At 41.5% G+C, this 16838-nt stretch overlaps 1 protein-coding gene across 1 annotated transcript in view; it reads right to left on the bottom strand.

Annotated features, from left to right (window-relative positions):
- DHX8 (DEAH-box helicase 8) overlaps positions 1–13150 on the bottom strand; it is a 114719-nt gene extending 101569 nt beyond the window's left edge. The window contains exons 1-4 of the mRNA XM_053453632.1: positions 13055–13150; positions 10446–10566; positions 9625–9710; positions 9393–9465 (exon numbers count right to left, since the gene is read on the bottom strand). Of these exons, the coding sequence (XP_053309607.1) occupies positions 9393–9465; positions 9625–9710; positions 10446–10539 (253 nt within the window). The 5' untranslated portion in view covers positions 10540–10566; positions 13055–13150. The remainder of the gene's footprint in view (positions 1–9392; positions 9466–9624; positions 9711–10445; positions 10567–13054) is intronic.
- Positions 13151–16838: the final 3688 nt, after the last annotated feature.

The following is a 16838-nucleotide window of genomic DNA, read 5'->3' as shown; positions in this document are numbered from 1 at the left end:
CTGTGGCTAAGGGGGTGTTAAGGGTTAATTTAGGGGCAGTTATGGTTAATGGGGAGTTTAGGGTTAATTTAGGGGAATCTAAATCCTGGGGGCAGTGAAGTGACATATCTGGGGGTATAAGGCATATACAGTATATAAGGCATATGTGGGGAGGGCAGTGTGGCATGTCTGGGGAGGACGGAGTGGTGTATCAGGGTGTATAAGGCATATCTGGGGGTAGAGAAGTGGCATGTCTGGGAGGCAGGGTGGCATGTCTGGGGAGGATGGAGTGGGGTATCAGGGGATATAAGGCGTATCAGGCACAGTGGCAGATGTGGGAGGCAGCGTGGAGTGGCAGATGTGGGAGGCAGCGTGGCATATGTGGGAGGCATTGTGGAGTGGCAGATGTGGGAGGCAGCATGGCGTGGCATATGTGGGGAGGGCAGGGTGGCATGTCTGGGGAGGATGGAGTGGTGTTTCAGGGGGTATAAGGCGTATCAGGCACAGTGGCATGTGGGGGGGTAGAGTGGAGTGGCAGATGTGGGAGGCAGCGTGGCGTGGCAGATGTGGGAGGCAGCGTGGCGTGGCAGATGTGGGAGGCAGCGTGGTATATATGTGGGAGGCAGCGTGGAGTGCTGTGGTAGGCAGCGTGGCATATGTGGGGGGGGCAGCATGGCATGTCTGGGAGGCAGCGTAGCAAGCCTGGGCTCAAATGTGCATATATTGGGGGGCTGGTTGGGAAATAAAGACAAGAAATGTATTATCAAAGTTTTTTTTATTCTGCTGTTTGTATTTAACATCATTTGTTTAGTAAATTATTTTAAATAAATGAAAAATTTACATTCATTTTTTTTATCCGATTAATCGATTAATCGAAAAAATAATCGGCCAACTAATCGATTATTAAAATAATCGTTAGTTGCAGCCCTACTTATAACATAACAGAAAGTAAATATACTACTGGTGCTATGTTAAAATTATATAATGGTACTTCTGAAGGATGTAAATACGTGTAAAGAAATTCGCTGTGCTTATTAAAAGTGATGAACTTAATTAGTGAATATAAATGAACTAAAAATGTATAAGTGATAGGATACTAATGTGACATGCTATATAGTAAATACAGTGCCAAACAAATAAAAATACCATACATGTATACATCCGTGTATCGGATGATCAGAAACCGACCTTATGCAATATAATATTAAAATAACTTTATTTGCACCTAAAAAATAATCACCTCAAAAAAATCTACCTAAAACTATGTTAAAAAAAAGCACCCCTAGATCTGCTGCTTGTTATATTCTTATATTATTGATTAATCTCAATTTCAATAGCAACATATATCCATTTTTGATTAATTACAATGCTATTTCACTAAACCCATCGTGTTTATATATACATGTTTGAATATTATTCTAAATTATTATAATAATTATCTAATACCACTGCAGGTGGCATCCATATGTTTATTTTGGATAGGATATGTGAAAGGTTGCTCAATAATTGTGAATTAGAGCAATACATAAGCATGATTTTTTCACTTTCATCATATTTATCGTGTAGACTAATACTGTGATATGTACAAATAAACATCTGTGATATAACTTCTCTGGCCACGCCCCCAGAGGAAGAAGGAACGGAGCAGAGTCACGCGACATGCATTCTAGTGAATCCGCTGGGTTCCTCCTTTTCCTGGCTGAAATGCTGCTTGCACACTGTGCGGCCAACGCGCAGGTAAGCAGCCCAGCCCCTGCGGACGATTATTTTCGGCCGTTTTTTTTTTTTGCCGATAATGCCCTTTCCAGCCGATATATTTCGGCCACCGATATATCGGTGCATCCCTAGAGAAAACCCTCATCTTATAATCTATAAAATCGATTCAACTAATTGATAATGAAAATCATTGCCGATGAATTTCATGATCGATTAACGATTTTATCAATTAGTCGTTGCAGCCCAAATATTTATATTTTATATGTAAAAAATTGGACACAAAAATAAACTAATAATAATAAACTAACAGTAGTTTATTATTATTAGTTTATTTTTGTGTCCAATTTTAGTGTTACTTATATTTAATAAAGGTGTGGTTTTTTTTTTCCTTTTCTTTTCTAAAAGGGGGGGGTCATTTTCGGTTTCAGTATCGGCCAAGAGCATCCTGAATTTTCGGTTTTGGTTTAGAATTTTCATTTCGGTGCATCCCTAAAAAAATTTTCTCAGAGAAAAATGAGGCACTGATCACACACACTGATCTCCATGCAAGTCTGTGGGGATCAGTGCAAGGGGAAATTGCAGGGAAGAGAAACAAAATAAAATGGGGGGGGTGTTTTTAACAACAGTTTTAACCAAACTGCACTGATAACAGTGAAAACATTTAAAAAAAAAAAAAAAAAAATTGAAGGAAAATAAAAAAAAAACCCCTTACATCCCATTGCCCTAGCACAATATGGTACTATACCTAAGGGATGGATATTGCCCTCTATAAAAAAAATAATAATAATAATCTAAGGATGTGGGGTATTTCCGTAATCAGGAGATACAGTTAAACAATTTTGGTGAATAAAAGCGCAGGAAATAATTTCTGCGGCCAACTTTGACAGTGATTGGTGGCCAAATACCTACATGATAGTGTCCAAATACCCTTGATAGGATAGTATGGGTTGTTTCTCATACACAGAGTAACATAAAAACTGCATTCAATAGTGGCATTGAATGGGTAATCTACGGCACTCAAAAAATTTCATACAATATTATTTCCTACAATTATATTTTGAAACAAATGTTTATAATTAATGGTTACCGTATTTCCCCATGTATAAGACGCTCCCATGTATAAGACGCCCGAAATTTGGAAAAAAATGTAACGTTATTGAACTCAAGTTTTATTCATCATAAAATTCATATTCATTATCCTCATCACTCCCATCCATTAACTGCCCCTAAATTAACCCTAAAGACCCCATCAACCATAACTGCCCCTAAATTAACCCTAAACACCCCATTAAGCATAACTGCGCCTAAATTAACCCTAAAGACCCCATTAACCATAACTGCCCCTAAATTAACCCTAAACACCCCATTAACCTTAACTGCCCCTAAATTAACCCCCACCTCCCCTAACTTTCAGCAGCCCAAATATTAATTTTATACTTATTGTTAGATGAGTTGCTGAGCAGTGTAGACCCTATAAGGAAATGGGCAGGGGCAATCATCAGTGTGACTGCAGGGAGGTACTGGGAAGTAGTAACTACAATCTACAACCACTGTAAAAGATGCACCCAGTTTTTGCACCCCAAATTTTTCTTAAAAAGGTGCATCTTATACATGGGGAAATACGGTACATTTGAAATTAGCCGTTTCTTTATCTCAGGGGAGTGGTCCAATATCGCTTGGTATGGCACACGGTGCAAAATGGGTAGCAACCATGGCCGCGGGGGGGGTCACAACTGTGACCTGGCCCGCCACTCTAAGGGGCCCGGGCATCCCCTGCGACCACTTCCACAGGGGACCGGCGCTTACCCGTGCCTTGCTCGTGCACTGTGCGAGCATCGTATCTTGTTACACTCAGGGGGAAGCAGGAACGCAGATGAGTTACGTCACATGAACCTGATGCGTCCCTGGGCCGGATTAAGCGCATAATGGGCCTGGTGGTGAGGATTTTGATGGGCCTTTTTATGAGAATAAAATAGACAGAATCTTAACATTACAGCATCCATATGTACTGGATAAAAATGACATCAGTGCTAGGCAGATGATATAGGATAGAATCTTATGTCATGGGATTGGGCGTACACCAGTACACAAAAAAAAAAAAAAAAAAAAAAAAAAAAAAAAAAAAAAAACACTGCTCAAAATAATAAAGGGAACACTTAAACACAATGTAACTAGAAGTCAATCACACTTCTGTGAAATCACACTGTCCACTCAGGAAGCAACACTGATGGACAATCAATTTCACATGCTGTTGTGCAAATGGAACAGACAACAGGTGGAAATTATAGGCAATTAGCCCTTAGGAGTAGTCCAGCAGGTGGTGACCACAGACCACTTCTCAGTTCCTATGCTTCCTGGCTGATGTTTTGGTCACTTTTGAATGCTGGCGGTGCTTTCACTCTAGTGGCACTATGAGACGGAGTCTACAACCCACACAAGTGGCTCAGGTAGTGCAACTCATCCAGGATGGCACATCAATGCGAGCTGTGGCAAGAAGATTTGCTGTGTCTGTCAGCGTAGTGTCCAGAGCATGGAGGCGCTACCAGGAGACAGGCCAGTACATCAGGAGGCGTGGAGGAGGCCGTAGCAGGGCAACAACCCAGCAGCAGGACCGTTACCTCCGCCTTTGTGCAAGGAGGAGCAGAAGGAGCACTGACAGAGCCCTGCAAAATGACCTCCAGCAGGCCACAAATGTGCATGTGTCCACTCAAACGGTCAGAAACAGACTCCATGAGGATGGTATGAGGGCCCAACACTGTGCAGGATGTTTGGCATTTGCCAGAGAACACCAGGACTGGCATATTCGCCACTGGCGCCCTGTGCTCTTCACAGATGAAAGCAGGTTCACACTGAGCACATGTGACAGACGTGACAGAGTCTGGAGACGCCGTGGAGAACGTTCTGCTGCCTGCAACATCCTCCAGCATGACCGGTTTGGTCAGTAATGGTGTGGGGTGGCATTTCTTTGGGGGGCCGCACAGCCCTCCACGTGCTTGCCAGTGGTAGCCTGACTGCCATTAGGTACCGAGATGAGATCCTCAGACCCCTTGTGAGACCATATGCTGGTGCGGTTGGCCCTGGGTTCCTCCTAATGCAAGACAATGCTAGACCTCATGTGGCTGGAGTGTGTCAGCAGTTCCTGCAAGAGGATGGCATTGATGCTATGGACTGGCCTGCCCGTTCCCCAGACCTGAATCCGATTGAGCACATCTGGGACATCATGTCTCGGTCCATCTGTCCAGGAGTTGGCGGATGCTTTTGTCCAGGTCTGGGAGGGCATCCCTCAGGAGACCATCCGCAACCTCATCAGGAGCATGCCCAGGCTTTGTAGGGAGGTCATATGGGCACGTGGAGGCCACACACACTACTGAGCCTCATTGTGACTTGTTTTAAGGACATTACATCAAAGTTGGAACAGACTGTAGTGTGGTTTTCCATTTTGATTTTGAGTGTGACTCCATATCCAGACCTCCATGGGTTGATAAATTTGATTTCCATTGAGAATTTTTGCGTGATTTTGTTGTCAGCACATTCAACTATGTAAAGACGGAAGTATGTCATACGACTAGTTCATTCATTCAGATCTAGGATGTGTAATCTTAGTGTTCCAATTATTATTTTGAGCAGTGTATATACACATGCAAAGCCTAGGCCTAGAGCGTTTCATCCTCTGAAGAGACTACAAATTCAGGAGGGCGTTTTATCCCCGGATAAGTAAAACACGATTAATGTATTCCTACAGTAGGTAAAGTGCCAGGAAACAGATGACCAAACACACACCAGGGCAGGCTCTGCCAAACCGATGCCCAAACACACACCAGGACAGGCTCTACCACACTGACACCCAAGCACACACACACACCAGGACAGGCTCTGCCACACCGACACCCACACATGCCAGGACAGGCTCTGCCACACAACACATCCTGTAGATGCAATCTGGGTGCCAGGAGGGCTGGCTGGGTGGCATACATACACAATGTGGGGCTGGCAATACATAAGGGTTTGAGGGCATTAATTCACAAGGGGGTGAAGGCTGGCGGCATCACATAAATCAACACGAAAGGGAGGGCTGCCTGGTGGGGCAGTATACAATGTGGGGCTAATTTTTAAGTTGATGTTATGAATATCCAAATGGCCCTTGGCAGAAAAAAAGCTTAAATTATGTTTTACATAATCATGCTTGAAATCAAAATTTGTGCAATAATTAATAATCACACTAAAAAATGTAATTATATACATTATATAAATGAGTCAATAAATTAAATGCTTTCTTATAATATAATCATACACTTAGCTAAAATAAATTTGGTCACGTTTAATGACTACATGTAAATGGATACAACTCAACGGGATGTAAGTAACATCCAGCCCACTGCGACATAGTATCTTGATTGGTAGGTATGCGCCAATTCCATCTTTTAGAAGCATAAATCATATCATGTTATCTTTTACTTATTAAGCATTAATGATTTCATAATTTCACAATCAATAGCATGTGAGTGTATGTTGTTGGCTAGTGTGACGCATATGGTGTTGCATGTGTTACCCTTTGGCATTAGCATGAGTGTGCATTTTAATGTGCAGTGTTAGCTTGTGTGTCAATAGTTACCAAGCACGGATGTCAGGGTATGATGTTATTGTGAGTGTGCGTGTCAGGGGTGAGCCTAGAGTTGGTGGCACATTGGAGATGGAGAGGTAGGAGACTGCTTGACGTATATATGTATGTTATATCATATGCTAAGAACTAATCAATTGTATTTACCATTTCAGTAGGAGTACCCAAACAGGACTCTCTACCTAATCTATCCACACCCTCACATTAACCAAAAATTCAGCATGAGGTTACAGAACAGGAAACAGAACAGCAAATAATGCAGTAACTGAGTCTGTTATGTTATTGCATTATATCATTTAGGGCTGCAACTAACGATTATTTTAATAATCGATTAGTTGGCCGATTATTTTTTCGATTAATCGATTAATCGGATAAAAAAAATGAATGTAAATTTTTCATTTATTTAAAATAATTTACTAAACAAATGATGTTAAATACAAACAGCAGAATAAAAAAACTTTGATAATACATTTCTTGTCTTTATTTCCCAGCCAGCCCCCCAATATATGCACATTTGAGCCCAGGCTTGCTACGCTGCCTCCCAGACATGCCATGCTGCCCCCCCACATATGCCACGCTGCCTACCACAGCACTCCACGCTGCCTCCCACATATACCACACCACGCTGCCTCCCACATCTGCCACTCCACGCTGCCTCCCACATCTGCCACGCCACGCTGCCTCCCACATCTGCCACGCAACCTGCCACATCTGCCACGCCACGCTGCCTCCCACATCTGCCACGCCACCTCCCACATCTGCCACGCCGCCTCCCACATCTGCCACTCCACTCTACCCCCCACATGCCACTGTGCCTGATACGCCTTATACCCCCTGAAACACCACTCCATCCTCCCCAGACATGCCACTCCCCACATATGCCCTGCCCTCCCCACATATGCCACGCCATGCTGCCTCCCACATATGCCATGCTGCCTCCCACATATGCCACGCTGCCTCCCACATCTGCCACTGTGCCTGATACGCCTTATATCCCCTGATACCCCACTCCATCCTCCCCAGACATGCCACCCTGCCTCCCAGACATGCCACTTCTCTACCCCCAGATATGCCTTATACAACCTGATACACCACTCCGTCCTCCCCAGACATGCCACACTGCCTTCCCCACATATGCCTTATATACTGTATATACCTTATACCCCCAGATATGTCACTTCACTGCCCCCAGGATTTAGATTCCCCTAAATTAACCCTAAACTCCCCATTAACCATAACTGCCCCTAAATTAACCCTTAACACCGCCTTAACCACAGCATCCCCTAAATTAACCCTAAAGACCCCATCAACCACAGCATCCCCTAAATTAACCCTAAACACACCATTAACCACAACTGCCTCAAATTAACCCCAAACACCCCATTAACCACAGCTGCTCCTAAATTAACCCTAAACACCCTATTAACATTACTGCCCCTAAATTAACCCTAAACACCCAATTAACCATAACTGCCCCTAAATTAACCCTAAACACCCCACTAACCATAACTGCCCTTAAATTAACCCCCACCTCCCCTAACTTTCAGTAGCCCAAATATATATATATATATATATATATATATATATACACATACATTATATATATATATATATATATATATATATATATATACATACACATATACTTACAGTTAGATGAGTGTCACAGCCATGTGGTTCTGGCCTGGAGAAGGAAGGGGCGGGGCCAGTTGTCACAGTGATTACAGGGAGGGGGAGTAAGTAGGAGCTGCTGCTGTGAGACGGTGAGTCAGACTAAACTATTATATAATGAGGGGGATTTTTCAGAGCGTTTGCTCTGAAAAAACCCTCATTTTATAATCGATAATAATCGATTCAACTAATCGATAATGAAATTCGTTGCCAACGAATTTCATTATCGATTATTATCGATTTTATCGATTAGTTGTTGCAGCCCTAATATCATTATAATGTTCTTTATGTCATAGCCTGTTGGACCAGGTGTTCCAGGTCGCCTTCTCAGGTTCAAATTTAGTAATCACATTAAGTGAACATTTGCTCTTCACATTCAATAACCTACCAGACGGAAGTAACAGCAGGTGATTTTTGTTCATGCAGAGTTACAATTGTCTCATTCTTAAATCCCCAATTACATTACTTTGCAACCCGGTTGGTGTGTTGTTGGTTCTTGGGAAGCGTTTCCATGAAGGAGCAAAGTGCTACAAGTGCAAGCAGCTACACACTTGTAGACAGCAGCGACAGCCAGGGACCTCTCAGTTGACCCTTGTTACCACTACACTGGTGGCAGGGCTGGGACTTATCCATCAAAAACAGTCCAAATCACCACCTGGGACACCGATAGAAGCAGGATGACTATTATCAGCATCTCTCGGTACAGGTGCTGGTTCATCTGCTCTGTAAATGAGGAATGGATGATAGTGGCCTGAAAAAGAACAAGCTCACTGAAGGAGTCCAAGCCAGTGATAGGGCACAAGTGCAATCCAAAGAATCTCCAAGCATCCCATACTTGCACCTTCTTAGAACACAGAATGAAGCTAAAGTAGAGAAGAATGTGACCAGAGTATCATGGAGAGCTAATTCACATCTAGTCATTTTACGGTAAGCAATACTACAGCAGCACTTAGCAGTAATCAACTGACAACCTTCCCTGTTAGCCTCCACCAAAGGACCATGACCAGAAAGGAGTCACCAATCAGTTAGGTCCAACGGAGTGACCCATCAGTCATTCAATCCTTTCACAACTCCACTGACGACATTGATGGATTCTTAAAAGATTTTGAGAGGCAGTGCCAGCTTCACCAGATACACTGCTGTAAAAAAGGAATTGCCCCTTGCCGAGTTCTTCTATTTTTGCATTTTAGTGACACTTAAATGTTTCAGATCCTCAAATACCATAGTTAAACTGTACAGCTCTGCAGAATGTTAGCATTTTTTAACTTTTCAATATGAAGTATACAAATTTGATCTATCACGAGATCTCAAAAGATTCACAACAATATTCTAGAAACTCAAATGTGATTTAACCATGCCAAGGGACCAACACTGAAAAATAATCTACATGAAACATTATAAGACATACCTTGGCTTGTGGAGGGCTTTGCAGAAGGTCTCATGGTCTGAATCAAACGCAACAAATTGCCAATGAGAGAATCCTATTGAGAAAATCATAAGAAAGCACATTTTAACGAACCTAACCTAAGCCAAAAACCAAGTACAAGTCTAATTACACGCACTAATTTTGCCTCCTTCGGCACTAGCCCCCACCCCTTCCTCTCCTCCACCAAGATAGCAAGTAAAACTTAAAGGCTTACTGTGAACTCTGCTCCATTTTCCTCTAAAGCCGATTTAAAAGACTCAAAAGTATTGGCCTTTTCTGCAATGTTGATCACAAATTCAGCTGTAATAAAAAAATAAGATAAGAAATCACAAATTGTAACCAAAAAAATAGTCTTTGTAATGCACAAGTAGTAAGACACCATGGAGCTGTACTCCTAACTTCAGATGTCTGGTTTTTCTGGGAGCTTGCAACCAGCGGTTAGAATGCAGGAAAAAAAACCCAAATAAGAGCCAGCTCACCAGAGGTTCACTGGAATCAGTAATTTCTTTTAAAACGGTAGTAATATCCACAGCAGACAATTGTTCAGGGTCACATAACCACTCATCCATCTAATGCATTTCATGTACCCATGCACTTAGTCATAGGCATTTTTAATGCAAGTTGGTGAATCTTTAGCATTACATTTACAAATATTTTAGTGCAGGGCTTGACAAATCCCAGATGCCAGGTCGACTTAGAATTTTTCCTGGAAATTTAAGATCTGTTATTTTTGTCGTTGAAAATAAAACTGTTAGTTTAGGAGCCAGGATTTTTTTTTTTACTTTTTTAGCTGGCTCCTAGATTCAAAACAAATTTGTCAATCCCTGTTTTAATGCATAAAATATACCTAATATCCAAACCACACCAGAATCAGGACTCTTATGTCTCAGTAGCTGCTTCAAAAGCAGCTGTACTAAACATTATTTAAAACGCATGTCATAACAGCTCCAAAAAAAATTACTGAAAATTATGTTGATAGGAAAAGAGATAACATTGTTTGAAATAAATTTCCAATACATAATGGTGTATTCTTACCTAAATCTTTATCATTGATTCCCAAGTGATTATCTAGCTCTGTGCAAACTTTGGAGACCAAGGAAAGGTACTCAAGTTTAGTAAGCTCTTCCATTGCAGTTTCCACCAGGAGTACCTAATCCTGTTGAAATAAGAAAGAGTTGAACAAATTACAGTCACATTTCTGTTACCAGAGTCTTTACTTTCCTACTTACACAAGTGAACACTTACATTTCCAGGTAAGAATGTATAATTTCTATTACGTTGGATGTAGTCTGTGGATTCCCCTGGCAGCGCATAACATTAGATTTAGCCCCTTATTTCACGTAGGGCAGGAACCTCCCCTTTAAAAAAAAATGCCCCTCAAAGCCAACAAAAATGTTGCCAGGTGCTACACAAGGAAAATAAACTCCCTGTAAGAAATTACCACTTCCCTGGTGATTTCCAGCACCTACACTTACTATGAAAGACAAAAAGGTGGAGAAATAGTCTAAGTACCACTTTTCCGTCCAGCAGGGACATCCACGCTCCATTGCCCCCGTGCAGTGCAGAGGGTACTTCTGCGGCAGCATCCTCCGATGAACCCTTCCACGCCATATCCTGCTCAATACAGTGGCCGCCTGCAGCCTAGCACACAGGTGCGCCACACGCAGTCTCTCAACTGTGCCCGTGACCTCGCAGGAGCAGCCAGGGACGGGAGGCAAGTACATCCCAAAAGGGAACTGTCATGATTAACTCATATAATGCAGTGGATGCATAGAAGGGTAATCCAGTAGAGGTGGTCAGTTTCTTTGTGGAAGCATTCAATGGGTTAATCTGATGTTGGTTTAAATCAGTTTCTTTGTACATGCCCTCTGTATCGGTTGTGGCTAGAAGTGTCATCTTCCCAGAGGACCCCTGTGGCGATTCATGGCGCAACTGATAATGATCCTTAGTTATAGGAATTCCATTCATAGCTTACGTGGAGGGGTTTTCCATCACCTTTACATCACCATAACTTATTGGCAGATCAAAGATGGGAACCAATTCTTGGAAAAGGTGTAATATAATTGGCCATGTGGTCAGAGGGGTGTTTTCTTGCAAAAGAGTCTGATTAAGGGGAAATGCAGCGAACTAAAAGGAGAACTCCACAATTGACTCTCATTGTTTTGTTTTTCTTTTGTATGTCTTGTTTTTTGTAATTGTGGCACTGTGTAACATTTGTCTTTTTGTTATTAAAATATTCATAATCCAAGTCTGTCTTTGGGCTCTAGAATTGATATCCACAAACCCTAAGAGAAGATAACACGTTACCAAATTGTTATTAACTAAGTTCTAGAGGATATATATGTTGTTTGCCCGGGGTGGGTTGATTAGAAATAGATATATATATATATATATAGTGAGAGATTCTAATTCGGGTATCTCACAAATCCGGTATCAAAATCGTGAGTGGTGGCAGACTACCTGGGGGGGATACAGGCAGGATTTGGGGGTTAATTTGGTATAACTGATGCCTTGTTAAGGGGTGACATTAGTAAATCCAGAGAACCCCTTCATGCCCACACCCTCCACACAGTCACAGCTTGGCAAGTAGTCCTAATCGTGCCAGGAACCACCTCCAAGACATACCACATGAGGGGAACACATCCAAGGGCATATCATTGGGGAAACTCTACTGGGAGCATGTAGGGAGCAGTGAGCCAGGTGCCTATGTGAAGTTGGCAGGAAAACATTGAAAGGGAGGTTGGAAGTTTTTTTTTTTTAATGGTTTTCCTGCCTTCCCTAAAACCTCAACCAAGCACCACAAAGGATGAACACTGAATCGGTTATATAATCTTCATAGCACAATATCCTGGTGTTGCTCTTCATACTGCCAGTTTGAAAACAAGTACATTACACATGCTCAGGTACATAAACCCAAGCCAACTGCTTAAAATTGTTCCATAGGCTTTATGTGACAACCATGTTGTAAGCCTTCTCAAATTAGAGGGTTAGACTTTACACAATACCAACACAAGTTTGCTGTTCTACTTACACACAGCATTATGCGAGTCAACTAGCATGTTATGCAAACAAACCTTGGAAGATCTCTCACTTTAAATTTGCTTTAGGGTTCAATTACATAATAAATATATAATTTTATCATGCAAGTTTACAAAAAGCGATATTAACCTGTGTATGCTAACAATCCCAGGAATATGACTTTTTTTGTTTGATATTAGACATGTACAATTATGATTAAAACTGTAAAAAAAAAAATCATGTCTACTTTTTAGAACCGGGTTGATATACCCATACTACATTCCTATATGATATTAGATCACAACTCTACCAGGAGGGGTGGGGGGTCCGCGGCCTGCATTATAAAAAGGAATGAATGCATGCATGAAGAAACGTTGTTTGTTCAATCTGTGTTAAACAAATGTCATACGTTTATCAAAAAAAAAAGAAAGCTACATACTGAATGGCTAGCAGGACAAAACAATGTATAACAGTATAATATAAACACGCCATTAGATATCTAACACAACAACCAGTACACCTGATATATCGTATATAATATAAACTCTATTTTTTTCGCACAGACTTTAAAACATATTTAATAAAATACGTAGACTAGTTTATCATATAGCGTAAAAGAAACTCACTCGTTTATTCAGCTTTCCGGTAACAGTAAATCCCTCCGAAGATCAGAAGACGTTCATTTAACAAAAGGCGGAGATTAGTGTCGACGGAAACGGAAGTAGGCTTTTTTTTTCTCGTCGCGTCTAGGTGCAACAAATTTCCAGGTCGTATTTATGAATTTATAATCACATCGGTTCGGTTCCGTGTTTTTAAAAAATGTAATTTTATTTTGCGTTTCATTATACGATCTTTGGCCGTAGCACTAATAGGCACAAGGCAGACATGTCCCCCGCGCCTAAGCTACAGTCACGTTTCGGTTAGTTTTGTATGAATGTGTTTTTGTAAACGTGCATTCCAGTTCGCCCAGCAGAGCGTGCATACACGTTGTCGTATGGGACCAGGCTGTTTTTTTTTTTTTTTTTACATTTTGTACCCTTCGTGGCCGAGGCTATTTTAATATTTTTTCAGTGCTCGTGTTTAACTGTATTTTACTTTCGTTTAGTGTACCAACGCAATTTAGGGACGTACTAAACAGCATGATGGGATGATTGGCTGCAATGCTCAGCACTATCAATAGGTGTCGGTACACTTTTTACACTCACGGTAAATCAAAGTACCGTATGTTCTTTTAGGTAGTTCTTGATACTAAATTGCAATGAATACATTGCAAAAAGAAGCTGCAAATGTTTAACTATTTACTTGCTGAAATATATACAGTTTTATAATGGAATCATGGTAAATTCTATAGAAATAATAGAAAAATATTATGTAATCAAAATATTGATAATATGGTACATGCATGGGCAGCACCATATTTTACCTGTTTTGATTGGGGATTATGGGTGGAATATTATAGTTACACATGCTAAGTAACACATTTGACCCATTTCTGATAAGAATATGGGTATAATTTTTTTTTACATGGGGATTATGGGTGGAATATTATAGTTACACATGCTAAGTAACACATTTGACCTGTTTCTGATAAAAATATGGGAATATTATTTTCACATGGGGATTATGAGTGGAATATTACAGTTACACATGCTAAGGAACACATTTGACCTGTTTCTGATAAGAATATGGCTATAAATATTTTTTTACATGGGGATTATGGGTGGAATATCATGGTTACAAGTGCAAAAGAACCCATTTGACCTGTTTCTGATAAGATTATGGGCATTTTATTATTTTTACATGGGGGTTATGGGTGGAATATTATAGTTACACATGCTAAAGAACATATTTGACCTATTTCTGATAAGAATATGGGTATACTCATTTTTTACATGGGGATTATTGGTGGAATATCATGGTTACAGATGCCAAAGAACACGTTTGACCTGTTTCTGATAAGAAAGAATATATATGACATTTCACCCATAATCCCCATGTAGAAAAACATTTATAACCATTTTCTTAACAGAAATAGATCAAATGTGTTACATGGCACATGCAATCATATCATAGTATCCATAATATCTATGAAAAAATGTAATCATACCCATTTTCTTATCAGAAACAAGTGAAATACATTACTAGGCATGTGTAACCATAATATTCCACCCATAATCACCATGTAGAAAAATGATTTTACCCATATTCTTATCAGAAAGAGGTCAATTATGTTCCATGGCATGTGTAACCTTGATATTGCACACAAAATCCCCATGTAGAAAAATAATTGTAGCCATATTCTTAACAGAAACTTGTCGAATAAGGTACTAAACATGTGTAACCATAATATTCCACCCATAATCATCATATATAAAAATTATTTATAGCCAGAACAGGTCAAATGTGTTCCTTAGCATGTGTAACTATAATATTCCACCCATAATCCCCATGTAAAAATAATAATATTCCCATATTCTTATCAGAAACAGGTCATATGTTTTTAAGCATGTGTAACCATGATATTCCACCCATAATCCCCATTTAAAAAATATTATATCCATATTCTTATCAGAAACAGATCAAATGTGTTACTTAGCATGTGTAACTATAATATTCCACCCATAATCCCCATGTAAAAAATATTATACCCATATTCTTATCAGAAATGGGTCAAATGTGTTACTTAGCATGTGTAACTATAATATTCCACCCACAATCCCCATAAAAAAAAATATTATACCCATATTCTTATCAGAAACAGTGTACTGACACCTATTGATAGTGTTGAGCATTGCAGCCCATCATCCCAAAATGCTGTTTAGTACGTCCCCGCAATTTATATATTTTTTTTTCGGGACAAGAACGGCTTTCTATAGATACCATAATTTTGATCATATCATTTAATTTTCTGTTGTTAATCAAAATACCGTATATTCCGGCGTATAAGACTACCCCCAACTTTTGCAGTTAAAATATAGAGTTTGGGCTATACTCGCCGTATAAGACTACCCCTCTACCCAGTATACAACAACCAGCAAGCACTGTACCTTACCGGTGATTGGCTGGTTGTTGTATACAAAGCCTGCTTGGATTGGGTGGGTCAGCTCTCCCTAACATACGTACACACCAGCTTACAAACACACGTATACACATACGCTGCCCTTAACATACGCCTGTCCATACATACACATTTATACACTGCCCTCACCACACACCCCTGCCTTTACACACACTGCCACTCTGTGTGTGCCCCCCCCAGATATGCTGCCACTCTGTGTGTGTCCCCCCCAGATATGCTGCCACTCTGTGTGTGTCCCCCAGAGATATGCTTCCACTCTGTGTGTCCCCCCGAGATATGCTTCCACTCTGTGTGTCCCCCCCGAGATATGCTTCCACTCTGTGTCCCACCCGAGATATGCTTCCACTCTGTGTCCCCCCCGAGATATGCTGCCACTCTGTGTCCCCCCCGAGATATGCTGCCGCTCTGTGTGTCCCCCCGAGATATGCTGCCACTCTGTGTGTCCCCCGAGATGTGCCCCCCTCCCCTAGACTTACCAGTGCAGACTCCCGGAGTCCCGGGTGTCTTGCGAGGCCGGCAGGGGACATCTATTCTATGCAGAACTGTATACATCTTCCGGCACCGGAAGTTGTATACCGTTCTGCACTGGTAAGGAGGATTGTTAAAGCTTACCGCGCAGACGTTCACCGGCGAGCGTAGACAACCTCCGCTGCCGGCACATCTGCACTATGTGCTTCAACAATCTCCCTTGCTGGGACTCCCCCCATGGGAATTCCCGGCAAGGGAGATTGTTAAAGCACACCGAGGGCCGCCAGGGGAGGCTGTCTGAGCGTATCGCAGAGTAGGATGCAGGTCCCCTGCGGGGGATCTGTATCCTAACCCTGCCAGACCTCGAGCTCCCTGTTGGGCTAGTGAGAGGGAGGTCGTGATCTCCCCAACCAGCCCTGCTCATCGGGCGCCCGCTGATCAGGGCTAGTTGGGGAGATCACGATCTTGCACCTACCTCGGCGCGGCCCTGAAGACCGGCCCAGGGGCAGCGGCTTATCCGCTCGCCCCTCCCCTAGAGATTCGTGATTCTCCAGTCCAGCTCGGTAAGTAAGTATACCCAGCGTATAAGACAACCCCCGACTTTTGAGAAGATTGTCTCGAGTTCAAAAGTCGTCTTATACGCCGGAATATACGGTATGTTCTTTTCTGTAGAGCTTGATACTAAGTTGCCAAAAGGAGCTGCAAAAAATAACTATTCACTTGCTGATATACCGGTATATACAGTTGTATGGAATCATAGTAAATTATATAGAAAAATGAGTCAAAACATTTGTGGGGCTTGATTACTGATTTAATTTAGTACATGTATGTGCAAACACCACATTTTACCTGTTTTGATTGGA

This window comes from Spea bombifrons, chromosome 13 (assembly GCF_027358695.1).
Source record: "Spea bombifrons isolate aSpeBom1 chromosome 13, aSpeBom1.2.pri, whole genome shotgun sequence".
Lineage (NCBI taxonomy): Eukaryota > Metazoa > Chordata > Amphibia > Anura > Pelobatidae > Spea > Spea bombifrons.
The sequence above is the reverse complement of the archived record's forward strand: the minus strand, read 5'-3'. Positions and strand labels throughout refer to the sequence as shown.